The 14,295-nt window shown below is 37.9% G+C and overlaps 1 protein-coding gene across 2 annotated transcripts in view; it reads left to right on the forward strand.

Annotated features, from left to right (window-relative positions):
* Positions 1–405: 405 nt before the first annotated feature.
* The window catches only part of LOC139134717 (uncharacterized), a 36,158-nt gene continuing 22,268 nt past the window's right edge, over positions 406–14,295 (forward strand). The window contains exons 1-4 of one of the 2 annotated variants that reach the window (XM_070701699.1): positions 406–3,564; positions 4,152–4,418; positions 5,156–5,635; positions 7,678–7,757. In XM_070701699.1, the coding sequence (XP_070557800.1) occupies positions 1,875–3,564; positions 4,152–4,418; positions 5,156–5,635; positions 7,678–7,757 (2,517 nt within the window). In that variant the 5' untranslated portion in view covers positions 406–1,874. The remainder of the gene's footprint in view (positions 3,565–4,151; positions 4,419–5,155; positions 5,636–7,677; positions 7,758–14,295) is intronic. The other variant, XM_070701693.1, reaches the window with a different exon arrangement.

Below are 14,295 nucleotides of genomic sequence, written 5' to 3' on the forward strand. Positions count from 1 at the left end.
GTAAATCAACTGCATATCCTTGTTCTGGTTCAGGTTCCAAAATTGTTTTGAAATGCCCAGAGTTCAACTTATTACTTCGGCCAATAAATTTTTTATTATTTACAATTGAATTAGTCTGGACTAAAATTCAAATGTCAACAATAACAATGCTGATATCAGCCGTGTTCACAAGATGAACACTGAACATTCCATAATGCCTCAGGCAAATGATTAAGAAAATACAGTTGATATACATGCCACTTTATGAAACCATGTAGGGTATTGTAAAGCTATTACAACAATAGTTTATCATGAAATGTGATTTATTTTTAAAATTTGGATGAATTTTCTGGTGTTACTTAACATTTTGTATTATGTGCATTTTGCTCTTCGGACGGGACAGTCTGAATTTTTGAATAAATTTTAATTTTTACAAGGTAGAAACAATGCATAAGGATATTATGTATGCAGCATTATTTATCACTTCATAGTATTTTTTTTTCATGGTGAAGTTTTTTGAAATGCATAAACAAAAGCGTATAGGCAACAAAATAAAGTTTCACTCTTCGGACGGGACATTTTTAAATTTCTAAATAATTCTAACTTGTAGAAACTACAAACATTCAGCAATCTATAACTATGTTGATTATTTACCAATGTGCAATTGCTAATTGTGATGATATATTTACAGGGATTGTATCATGGAGAACCAGCTGGTATTCCAACATGTGTCCCGTCCGAAGAGCTCTTCGGACGGGACACATTTTGTGTTTCGGAATTTGGTTTCCTTTTGTAACTCAGGTCTATGGATGTAAATCATTTATATATTACAAACAGCAACTCTTGACATCACTCCGAATTCAAACCAATTTCTATTCTTATCTCAGTGTACTTTCTTGGATTTTCAGATAACATTTTTCAATTTGACACCGTGTTTCGGAAAAATAAATTTGATTACATTTGCCCTAAAATGAACATGAGAATAGCTCAGGATCAAGGAGTATTTATAAAATTCTAAAAAAAAGCATGACTGCTTACCATTATTTTTGGTTGATGTTCACTCACCATGGTCACAAAGCAAATGAGAGCTCACAGATTTCAAACATGGTTTTTTTTGTGTTTTTTTTGTTACACATTTCATACAACATTGCACTTGGGTAATTTATTGCACACACACAATGAATTCAACAGATCCTGATTTTTTTGAAAGAACACCTTGAACTGTCTAACACAATGGACACAGGAAAAAAATTGTTCCATATTCCTCAAGTATAGGTGACCTTAATAAAAAGTCATGGGAAAATCTCTACAGCTGTTACAACTGAAAAACACCATTTTTGTGACCTTTGAACCTGTACAGGAAAAAAATAATTACACATTGGCATTTAATTATCTCCAGTAAAAAATCATAGGAATCCCTAAAAAATAACCTTCATTTACATTTCAAATAGAACATCAAATAGGGAATTGGACCAACAACCCACTTTGGCACGTTTAGCTTGCAACAGCCGTCTAGCAAAGTCAGGTGTGTAAAAATGAAACAGACCAAGCCACACAATAAAAGTAAGAGTCCTGTAAGTAATGTGTCTGTACATATAATATTAGATCAACTGTATTAATGCTCAAATATGAGACATTTTACATTTGTTTACTATAAATTGAGGTCAGGACAACAACTGGCTTTAAAATGAAATCAAAACACTGTTCCTGAACTGTCAATTCTACAAACAATGATGCCAACATATTTTCTAAAGATCTTTTTTCTTGAACTTTGGAGCTTATTGGCAAACTATTACTGTAATGGAGAGCATGTGACCTTGATGAAGATACTCAATACCATTCTATTGTAAAGCATTTAATCATTTTCTACTCATTTTCAGGATACAAATCTCACAATGCAATCTGAAAGTTTATCAAGAAACAAAATGGAAGGATCTGCAGCACTCTTTATAACATCATGGAAGAGAAATTCATATGGCCCAGCAAATTGGAAACTGATCTCAGATTTCTGTGAAAACACACTGAAGAAGAAGTCTGAGTTGTCAGCAATTCACTGCACTGTCCTTGATGTTGAACTCAGTGAAGAACAGAGGGATGATGCAACACGATATGGAGTTAATTTGATTCCAGCAACAAGGCCAAAATGGTCTAAGCCATCTGAAGATCCACCTGTAATCAATTGGCTTCTCAATCACTACAATTACTATCCAGGACTTGCAAAGTTAGAAAATATCACACATGTGGTGGGGCTGTATGCAAAGACACACAATGCTGCATCTGCAATACATGAAAGTCTCTTCCAACAGGCCAAGCTTCACCTGGTGCCTTCTAAACCGTCAGCATTATTTGTTGGAAATTCCTGGAACAAAGATGAGCTGGGTCTGTCAGGATTTCACAGAACGCTTGTCCAGGATTTCTGTGAAATGAAGAAGAAGGCAGGAGAAGACCTGAGAGCCTACTCTACTGTTCTTGATGTTAAAATTAGTGATGACCAGAAGAAAGATGCTGAGAACTGTGGTGTTACCTTGATTCCAGCACAGAGGAAAGAGAAAGCTGATCACAGAGATGATCCTCCAAAGTTAGAATGGTTGCTGTATCACGAAATCTGCTATCCAGACCTGCAGAAATTAGAAGATGTCCAGTATGTAGTTGGTTATGCTCCAAAGACAGGACGTGCTGCTGCCGATATCAGGCGAAAACTCTTTCCTGGTGCAAAGCTGGTTCTCATCAATCATGCTTGTCCAGAACTTAACTACCTGCAAGCTGAAGAGTATGGTCTGTCTGAATTTGAAGAAAAGATGCTGCAAATGGCAAGTGAGGCAGATATACTTTTTTCCATTGGTCCTTGCATTTATGATTTCTTCCAGAATGCATACAGGGCAGAAGTTCAGGGTAGAGATTTATCAGACATTCCACATGAGGAGATTCTTCCACGACCGGACAGGTGTTTCTGGGTGAAAGATCCAAAGATGAGGCCAGTCGCACGACACCACATACTCACATATGGTCAGATGGATACACAGATGGCCATAGAAGGGTGCAAGTCTATTGCAGCTTCCGTTGGTACAGTAGCCAATCATCGAAAAGCACATTACAGCAGCCACCCAGACTGGAAGATACAAGGAGTTTCTAAAAAAGCTGGCAAGACTGAACAGAAGATTTTAGTTGATGCATCGGAAAGTCCATATGTGTACCCAAAACTCCAGCCAGGGCACTCAGCAAAATCCCTACTAACATCTCTACAGCAATCTCATCTCTGCCTACCTTCACCATGCTATTGGGATTACAGCTTTTATGGCATGGAAGCTATGACTTTCGGTTTGCCTACTTCAGTCCATGATGATTCTCACCTAGCTCACTTTGTAATGAAACATTTAGAAATGCACGTTGATTACTGTGTTGTCAGAATTGGTGAGGAAAACCTATCAAAGAAAATATCAAAACATCTAGAAGAGACACCTATGGCTTTCAAGAAGGCAAAGGCTTTGAAAACTGCTCTGACAGAGTGTGAAGCTATCACTGAAAGTTTTGCAAAATTTGCATCGTTATTAAAAGAACCAAAAAAGAAAGATAATGAAGATGATGGTATGTATTTAAATTCAACATCACATGTCAAAAAAGCTGCAAATCTTGCTAGGATAGCTGTTGATATCATTAGTAAATCAGCTGTTTGAGAGGAAATTGTTTCAGCCATTTTCTCCCCTACTGTACCATGTCTTGAAAGATCCACACATCATGTTCTTCACAAAGTATGGCACAAAGTATTATCACTTGAAATATCATTATGGTTCAACTCTACTTTTTGAATAAAATTAAAACATATCGGCATGACTTTATAGTGTAAAGACAGGTCAATTTTCGAAACCAGTGCATGGTGCAATTCAATATCACATTGATATCAGAAGTGAATGTAAGCCAAACATTTTCATTTTACCTTTCATGATGACATCCACAACTCATGAAAATGATAAAGTTATCGTGGAAATTCAGGTAAACCATGGAGGTCAATATGGAAAACAAACTGACATAAATTGTGACTCTGTTTGTTGAAACTAATGACTTTTAAAATAAGTAGTTGAAAATGATATGCTAGAAACACTAAGTTTGCATTAATGTAAAGCATAATGAGAGTGTGTGACTATTTTTCCTTGTTTAATCTTGTACTGTACCAGCTGATGCAAAACCATCAAGTGACATTGGACAATCAAGCACACAATCAACAAAGGGAGCTCTGGTATCAGTGAATGGAAAAATGTCAACACTAGCTGTGACTAAAGACGATGGTATTGGAAGCCAAGCAGTTGAAGAAACACATGGTGATGTGATGGATAAGGAACAAGTGGAGTCTGGTCAAGCAACGACTACGTCGTCTGAGACAGAAAACGAAAAACCAAATACTGAGGAGGCAAAGGACAGAAATTGTAATGAAGAACAACAAGGTAATTTAAGCCTGGCACACATGAGAGGAATTAACTAAGCAAAATTTTATTTGAGGCTGTTTGCTCAGCCATTCAAAGGACTTTTTGTGAGTTTAAGATAAGATAAGATAAGATAAAACTTTAAATCCCTAAAAGAGCAATTTGAATGCCTGCAAAAAAAAAAAGAGTCTAAAGTCAAAATGTACAAAAAGCACAAGTCAATAAAAGCGAAAACAGAAACAAAAATGAGCATGGCTGTTAATTTTCACAATTGAAATTTGCATTAAAAAGACTAACAGCTTGTGGAATAAAAAAGTTTGCGTAGTGCTGGGTACGGGCTACCAGTGGCCTAAGTCTGCCACTTCTTACAATGCGCTTGTCGACCAAGTCGTGATGTAGTGGATGAGTCTTGTTGGTCAGAATAAGGGTTACTTTGTTATCAAGTCGGTCATGGTAGATAAGGTCAACTTGTCGTTGTGAATTTCTGATGATTGTTTCCACCTTGTCCTGTAACATTTTGTCCTGAGTCCTGTAACATATGAGATTCAAAGTTATACATGTTTAGGACAACTAACAGTGGTTGAAATCGAGGAACTCCTAGTATTGGTCATTAGTACAAATTATTCACACTATTAACCTTTAATTCAGGACACAAATAACAAACAAATAAGCAAAGGACAATTTCAATTTATCATGTTAATTTATCAACCACACTGTGTTTTCTGACTATTTTGGCCATCTTTATTATCTTAATCCAGATTTCCCAGTTAAAGTAGCCTTGGATGAAGAGATGCTCCAAAAATGTCTCAGAGCACTACCAGTAGAAGAACAAATGCAAGCCCTCTCTGTACAGCTCAGAAGGCTGCAGGAAATGAAGAAGAATGAAGTGAAGGCTGCATGGGGAGAATGTGAACAAGGACTGAAACGCAGAGTGCAAGCTGTGCTGGCAGATGAAGACAGTTGCAATGAAGTAAAGAAAGTCTGCAAGGAGAAAGTTGGTCTGGATCCAACAACTATGACAGCAGAGTCTTTGGGAATCTTGCTGAAGATTTTAACACTTTATTATCTCTACAGGTTGAAGCAGACTTGTAGATCTAGAAATCTGGCCAAAGCACTGGAACCACTGCTGATAACAGATGAAATGAGAGAGATAGCTGCCAAAGTTGGAATAACACTGCAGTTGAAAGCTACATATGACATGGTGAAGTTTAAAGAAATTGAACGTTTCTTCATTATCCGTAAGCTCATTCATTCTAAATTTGCTCTCACAAATCATCACACAGGCTGTATGTTTCAAAATAAGCCTGTTTCTTCATTTTGATTTTATCTTATTGCTTTTAAAATTATCACAAAATGTATGTGGTCTTTTTATTAATCATAAATCACAGTTCACAGAGCATAGCTGGCACCTAAATAATAAAAGACTTAAAAGGGAAAAAGTACCTCTGTTGTTACCATTTTGTGATATCAACAGAACTTTAAATACTTATATATCACTGAATGCAAACAAATTATTTTGTTTGTGACCTCTAGACAAATTGGATTTTTCCTATTCCATCCTACTTTCCTTTGACAAACTTCATAAACATTTGTGTAGCCAATATTCCTTGGACAAAATAAAAATTCCAAAATGTGTCAAATATGCAAATTGGCAATCGTTTTAGGGAGCGTTCAATTTTTACGGCCTGGGGGGCCGGCAAAATCTTGTCGCCGATGTTCAAAAAAATATAGACCCCCCCCCCTGCATTTTTTGTGAAAAAAAGATGACCCCCCCCCCCCTTTGTCAGACGAAAAAAATTGATGACCCCCCCCCCCCCTGAAAAATAACCAAAACCCATATGTCAAATTTACCCGCATGGTTTGGATTTGAACTCCGGTACGCGGCGCACTTTATTCGTGTAGCAGAGATGCCAGTGCACAAACTTCTCAGCCACATCCATTGAAACGTCTGTTAATTAGGACGACTGTAAGGCAATTTTTAACTTCCTTTCCATAGACAACTCATATGTCCATGGACATTGTATAAAGTAAACTTTATTGGAGTGGTTCGCCAAAGGCAGCCCTCCGGTTAAGAGGGTCATGGGCCATTACGAAAGTCAACTTTATTCTAGTGGGCCACCAAAGGTGGCACGCTGGTAAAGAGGGTCGATCATGGCTATTGCATAAAGTAGACTTTACTGGACAGGGCTGCTGAAGGCGCGCGACCATTACCATTATTCAGTGCGTGATCCCAGGGGTCCCTCAAAAATGTTTCTAATACAAGCCGCGGCTTCAATTGGGAATTTTACGGTAAGATTGCCGTGGGGTATTACATGAAGTCAATTTATTGTAGTTGGCCGCCGCAGGCGGCCCGCTGGTAAAGAGGGTCGATCATGGCCATTGCATGAAGTAAACCTAATTGGAGTGGGCCGCCAAAGGCGTCTGCTCGTTAAGAGGGTCATGGGTAATACATAATGTATATTTATTGTAGTGGGCCGCCAAAGGCGGCCCGCCGTAAAGAGGGTCGATCATGGCCATGGCATAAAGTGAACTTTATTGTTGGTATTATGTTTTTGAAAATGTGGTGACCCCCCTTTCCTACCAGTGAAAAAGTGATGACCCCCCTTTGCGGATTCCAAAATTACGATGACCCCCCCCTGGATTTTGCCGCCCCCCCCCCCCCCCCCCCCCCCGGCCGTTAAAACTGAACGGTCCCTTACTTTAACATGTCATACCCCTTTTAGTGAACTGATATCATTTATAATAAGTATCAATTGAAGTACCACAAAAGTTTATAGGGTCACCATAATTGATATATAAGTTCACTTCATATTACTATGAAATATGGAGATTAGCTCAAATGTCATTTGCTAGAGTCATATTTTTGCATCATCAATGTACAAGAAAAGTTTCTGCAACTTTAGTAGTCTTTGAAGATTCATATTGCAAATTAGTAATAATTAAGCAAGACAAGCCCACCAAACACTCGTTGGTCTTTGCCATAACCATACAGAGTCTGTACACTGATACTAGAATTCCAACCTGATGAGCCATTTATGAGATATTTTGCTGACAAGTAAATGGACAAATATCAGTTTAACCAGCTTGTGTATATGATATGAACAAATGGCCACAGAAAGATAAAAATCTAAAAGTGAATGAAAGAAAGAACAACTCAGTACTCTCATAATTAGCTGTTTTTGGAAATGAAGAAAGTAATAAAAAGGCACTTTTGTAAAAATGCCATGGACCAAAACAGGTCCTTTGTTCTCTTTCTAATTGTAACTTTTCTTTCTTCCAGGTGACGGTGGGGGAGTTCAGCCAGTTATGTTCTACGATGAAACAGAAGATGATGATGGTCATTGTAACTTGGGCTCAGAGGTAAAAGAAAATATATCATAAGTCTTAGAACTTAAAAATTAATGTGACTCGACAGCAACACATGGGAAACAAAATTGTATTATATCAGTTTGCCAAGTAAGCCTATGCATCATCATCAAGTAAAAATACCATACACTAGTATAAACCTCAATTATAGATCACCATATAGTATATCTTGAGACATCTAGTATTTTGCAATGTGGTGTAATACAATATTGTCAAAATCTTTTTGCTGTTGTTTATTCTCATTGTTCTATTTCCCTTTGTTTAAAATTATTGTTGTTATTATTATTACCATTCTGTATCGAAAGACGATGTAGTTGTGTAATAAACTAACTATCCTTACTGGGTGACCGCTGATGCTGACTGTGATAAATGAATAGAATACCTGTTCTAAGACGGGACAGTCAACTAACAAATTTACAAAAAAAGGTTCATGCTGTAACAATGGTCAAGTAGATAACAAAATTCATAACATTAAAGATTAGAAAAAATTACATGATTTTAAAATTCAATGAATTTTGTACACTGTTTAATATAGTGTGTTAGTCCTGCCATGTTGGAACATGCAGCATTCACCTCACTGATTGGGCAAGTTGTAAGCGTCACTTATCAGTTTTTATGGCAGAGTGTCTAGCTTCACAAAACATGGTCCCAAGCCTTCAAGGTTCATTCGATGACGTGACTCTGGCTAAATTCAGGTGCTAAGTCTATAATAAAAGTACCCCCTTAGTGGTCATTACAATATATTGTAACACAAGATGTGTGTAACTTTTCTCCCTCCTCTCACTGAAGCTTAAGTTTGTACGGTGACAATGAAGTAGTGTAACAGTGACATTTCTTCTTCAGGCCACCCCATTTAGCATTACCTGCAATGAACTTTGTCATTCAGTTGTAAAATACATTTTACTACTGATGTATGGTATGTACCTTTAAGATTTTGAGGCAACATGAAGTCATTTCACAGCCACCTTCATATTACTAGGGGTGTCGCACGTCCGTTCAACTGCTCACACTGAGTCATAACTAGCTGATTACGGGTCAAATAAAATGTAAAAAACATACGATAAAACCGCATATTATCACGATTTTTTTTACAGGATTTATATATTCAAAAATATCTTATCAAAACTCAATTTTTTTGGTAGTCTTCTTTGTTTTAAACCCGAAAAATGAAAGGTCAAAATGTCTGTGTTGCGGTACCGGCCGCCGCAGTACGCGTAGGCGGTCACTGGTACCCGGAAGGCAAGTCGTGCGTAAACAGAATTCCGGGAATTCCCCAACCTCATTTAATATTAATGTATGCAAAAATTGAAAGACCACGATTCGAGCTACATGGAACTTGTTTCCGATTGTCAATCGAAGCATTTTTGGCGGAGATATGATCGGCCAAACATTTTGAAATGTTTTTAAAACCCAACGAACTCAGAATATATGAAATCGGAATTCAAAATTTAATTCTAGAGCATTAGAGCTTTCAAATGATGCATAATTCATAGTGTCACGTGAGACACTGTAACCCCGATGAAAGGTTAAAGTTCCCGCCACTGTTGTTTCCAGTACAAACAAACTACAAAATGGCCGCGACCTTTGAGCCTGGCGTACGCGTAAGCTTTGCCGATAATGAGGACTTCGCCGCCCGAACCACTGAAGGCGCAACGCTCAGTGATAAATGACAGGTAAGTCAGAACTTCAAAGATGTTTTTGGTTAGAGGAATACTGAATGAATTTTTTATCAGATTTTAGTCTCGCGAACTTTGTATGTGTTCTAGAGAAAGCGTCATTGTTGCTATGAATACCGTCGAGTCAAGTCGCCGGCCGGCCGCGGCCGTTACCAATGCTCGTTGTCATTCCGTTTTTGAATCAATGGCGAGTTCGCCTGTGAAAACTTTACGGTTTTTCGCTGGCAAGTCCTGGTTTTTGTCAACTTATCATTGGAAAATAAATATTAGTTTGGAAATTCAGGACGATAGTTACTGCAGGTCATGAGGTCAACAACGCGACCAAATCACATGACACCCTCGATCAGCTGTTCCAATCCTTCGCCATCTAATTCTTCAGTTCCAACGATGATTTTTTGACAGGGTCATGACAACAGTTGTTTTTAAAATGTGAGATCACATTAACTCATATATTTGAGATTTTACCTTATGAAATTGACATACATAAGGCATAAACATATTTATTTTGTTGCTCAGCTAGTTTTTGTCATGTTGGCTTCTAAAAATAAGGAATAAATACTATTATTTTATCATTATTTTTTATTATTATATTAATATAAATATTATTATTGTTATCATTATCAATTTACAGATAATGGATAATTTCTTTGCATGTACAAGGTAATCATTTATTTTATTTATTTTTAGACTTTGAGTTATACAATTATGTTGTGACGAATTTGTATTGCACTTGAAATGCAATGTAATTAATTTTAAGTTCATTGTTACTGTTGATACTGAATTTTGTAGTGGATTACCCCCATGCAGGGCTCGAAATTAACTTTTAGTGATGGTGGTCGACATGATAAACATTTTCAAAAGTTGGAAGTCAACAGGTAAAATCTTGATAGAATAACTTGCTCAGAAATAAAGTTGGAAAATCCCTGGGGCCCCTTGTGAATTTTTCAACTGTTAAACATCTTTTTATTTCAACAGGTACAATTAAAACTGACCGATAAGACTGACTGTTACTTGTCCTGTATATGTATAGTGCTGTATATACAAATACATACGTACAAATCATTATGAAATGTTTGCTGACGGGTGATATATACATGCAACAGTTTAAAACACATAGTAAAGTCCACCGATTGATCACCTGTAAACATAATACGGTACTCATTTAGGGTGAGGTAAACAAACTTCAAAGGACTGTGACATTTGACCTCCACATTGACAATTTTCTAAATGTTTGATCTTGGATTATTACTTTGTTCAATGATCATCCTTTCAAATGCCACTTTGTAATTGTGCACACTACTAGTTTACTATATAATATCAACTCTCAAGTTCAATCATGAAAACCTTTGTAAAAGCAAGGTCATTTTGTGGGTAGTACACAACATTAAGTGTTGCTGATCATGGTATTTCTATCAAGTCTTTCTTGCTGGAAGCAATGACCTCTGAAAGTTTTGAGTCATCTTTAATTTTGTAGTCAGGATGGCAAAGTTAGATGTCAACTGCCGCAAGACTACCACTAATTTCGAGCCCTGTCAAGTATTTATAAAGATTCTGAATGAAAATTATGGAATTTAGAATCAGCATATACTCAGTATTTGATCTTTATTTTCCAGATCCTGGTGATTTCATTGGAGTGGAGTGTGAAAAACTTGGTGTAAATGTGCATAGTTTGCACACTGTGTCATCATCCCCTGTATGCCTAACCCACATGGCAGTAAGTGAACTTGACAAATTCAGACAAAATACCAATGCAACATGGAGAGATGCCTTGATATGGATGCAAAATCTCCTTGGAAAAGAAGCAGTGCCAATTGATGAAAAGAAATTGAGAGACTCTTGGTTATCTATCAGAAACAAACGAAATAAGGCTGTTAGAAATCAAGATGAAAAAGCAATAACTTGTCTGAAAGAAACAAAATATGTTGTAATTAAGCCACGAAATGTCACCTGCAGGAAAGAGGATACTGGTATTAAAGAGAGAGAGTTAGCCCGATTTGACAGAATGGTGTCAGCTGAAAAGGAGAGAAACATAGAGCTTGAAAAACAGTTACATGATGCATACAAAGAAAATAGTAAAGTAAAATCAGTTCTACAAGATTATGAACAAATGGAGAAAGAGATTAAGTTAGAGGAAACCAAGTTGGCTAAAAGGAAAACAAACATGGATGAACTAGAAAGTCACTACAAGCCACATAATGTTGATAGGAGAGAAAAACGAAAACAAATGAGAATAGAAGAGCTGGAGAAACAAATTGAGGAAAGGGATGAAAAAATATCATCTTTGGAGAAAAGACTGGAAAAACAAGCATCTTGTGAAAATTCAAGGAACTATTACAAACGAAAGGATAAATCACAGACACTGTCACAACAACTCACAGAAAAATGCACAGAAATTAAAGATCTGAATAAAAAATGTGAAGATTTGAAGAAAGAAGTGGACAGACTTGAGTCAGATGTACACGAATTAAGAGAGGGAAAGAAACTCACTCTGAAAGATGGCACTCATTCCAACAGTTTATACAGTAATGATGTGCGGCGGTGTTATATGACTCTAGGGAGTCTAGGTGTCAGCACAAAAAATATGAGCAAAGTTGCTGCTGCTGTCCTACAGATGATAGGCAAATTCAGTGTAAGTGAAACTGATTTGCCTGGAGAGACATTTTGCAGACTGATTCCTGTTGAAGCAAACCTGGTTTCATCAATACAGGTTGCAGAAGAATTGTCTAATTGCACACATGCAACCCAGCATAGTGATGGTACCTCCAGAGACGGACAAAAAGTTGTTGACTTTGAAGTGTCGTTGGGCAAAGGGAAAACCCGAACATCCGGTTTGATAGAAGTACATTCAGGCAATGCAGATACACAACTTGAAGCCTTTAATTTCATCATGGCAAAAATGGCTGAGCTGATAGATGATGATGATAGTACAACAACTGCCAAAGTCCTGTGTTCCAAAATCAAGAATACGATGGGGGACCAAGCAGCTACTCAAAAGCTTTTCAATGAGAAGTTAGAAGAGTACCGGTCAAACATTGTACCTGAAATTACAGAAAACTGGGACCATTTAGATGACAGGACGAAGGCCAAAATGTGTGAAATGAATCACTTTTTCTGTAATCTGCATGTGTTGATTGGAGCGGCAACGTATTGCGATAAAGCCATGAAGCAATTAGAGGAAGTATGGAGGGAAAAATATGGAAAGCTAGGAGTAGAGGGCTTGCGAGAATTTCAAGATAAAACAGGTCAATACTCATGGAAGCATACTGACTCGGCTACTCAGAGACTGATCAGGACTGTGTCTGATGCAGTAGCTCCTGGTGGAGACCAGAAAAGTGGTTGCATTGGCCACTTTGCGACATATAGATCCATGCATTCTGTCAGCAGCTGTCAAGTGGTGCCCTTCCGAGCCAACCGCTTCAATGTGATGTTTAAATGTGCCGCAGGTACCTACTATCATCATCGGCATATTTCACAGATGTTTTCAGATGGATATGTCAAAGCTGGAAACAAACTGCTCCGAGCAATTCAAGCAGATGTTGCATGTCGACCACTGTTGGCTGGTGCTAGAGCCCTTGGAATCCTGCACAAACACATCACTGAGCCCTACTGGGAATGGAGCGAGAATGATAAGCTGCATATCATAGAGGGTGTAACTCCTCAAGTACAACAGTTGCAGAGTTTGTTAACTGAATGGAGTGATGATGCTACTCCACTGTTGTCCAGGGACATACCAGCACTCTTTAAACTGGATGACAATACCTATGTACCAGTCAAGAAAGACAGTGTATTTGATGCACTCTATCAAGATGTTGACTCTGAAGTACAAACTCTGACAAAGCAGGCTCTGGAAGTGTGTTGTAGTGCCTTGACTGTTCTTCTTGAAAGAAGATTCATAGACCAACTTCATGGCAAGTACAGCATCCCTGACAATGTTTCTGACCAAACGAAGGAAGAAACCAGTGGAATGCCAAAATCTAACAAAAGAGGTGAAAATGACTTTGGCTATTGGGCCTATGTGAAACAAATCAAACCCTCCATTGGCCCAATGGCCGCTGAAGGATCAGTCATGTACAGATGTAATGATACAGCCCAGTGGCTTGATGGCCTGAGTGATGACCACCTTAACAAAGTCATGAGAAAAGCAAGAACAGAAAGAAGAAACTGGATGAATAGATATAAGGAGAGACAGATGGCAACCGAAAAGCAGAAAGAGGAACTCATGAAGCAGCAAGCCAAGGAACAAGAAAACAAGAGCAAAAGAAAGTCTGATCAACTGAGAGAGTGGCTTGAGAAAATTAATGAGCATGGAGGTGAAAGCAAGTCAGCTGAAGATGTAGATGTCTTTGTCCAAAACCTGAAAACAAAAACAAAGCAGTTAAGTGGACTCAAGGCACACATCAACTTCTGTCGTGAAACCTACAGGTTTGACAGTGAGATTGCTCCGCTGATGAAATTCTCCAGAATGGGTAAACAGTTGACAGTTGAAGAGCTGACATCAAACCTCAAGCTAATCATCGAGACTATAGAAGCTGGAGGTCTGAAACCTGTAAACGAGAAAGATCAGGATGTTAGCATTGCATCATCATCATTGCCAGAACTCACAGAAGAACAACAGGAAGAAATGACAGACATGATCAGTAGAATCAAGGCAAATTTCTCAAAAGAAGCCATTGGCGCCTCCCAGAGAGCTGTTAAAATAGTTGACAGGGAAAAGGAGATGATAACAGAGGAAAATAAACGTGACAGTGAGGAAAGTTCTTCTGAAAGTGGCAGTGACATTGAGTCTGATGGAGAGGATGACACATACCATTCTGCCCCTGATGACAAGGTCTACAATCCAGGAGACATTGTGATAA

Source organism: Ptychodera flava, chromosome 1, assembly GCF_041260155.1.
Source record: "Ptychodera flava strain L36383 chromosome 1, AS_Pfla_20210202, whole genome shotgun sequence".
Taxonomy (NCBI): Eukaryota; Metazoa; Hemichordata; class Enteropneusta; family Ptychoderidae; genus Ptychodera; species Ptychodera flava.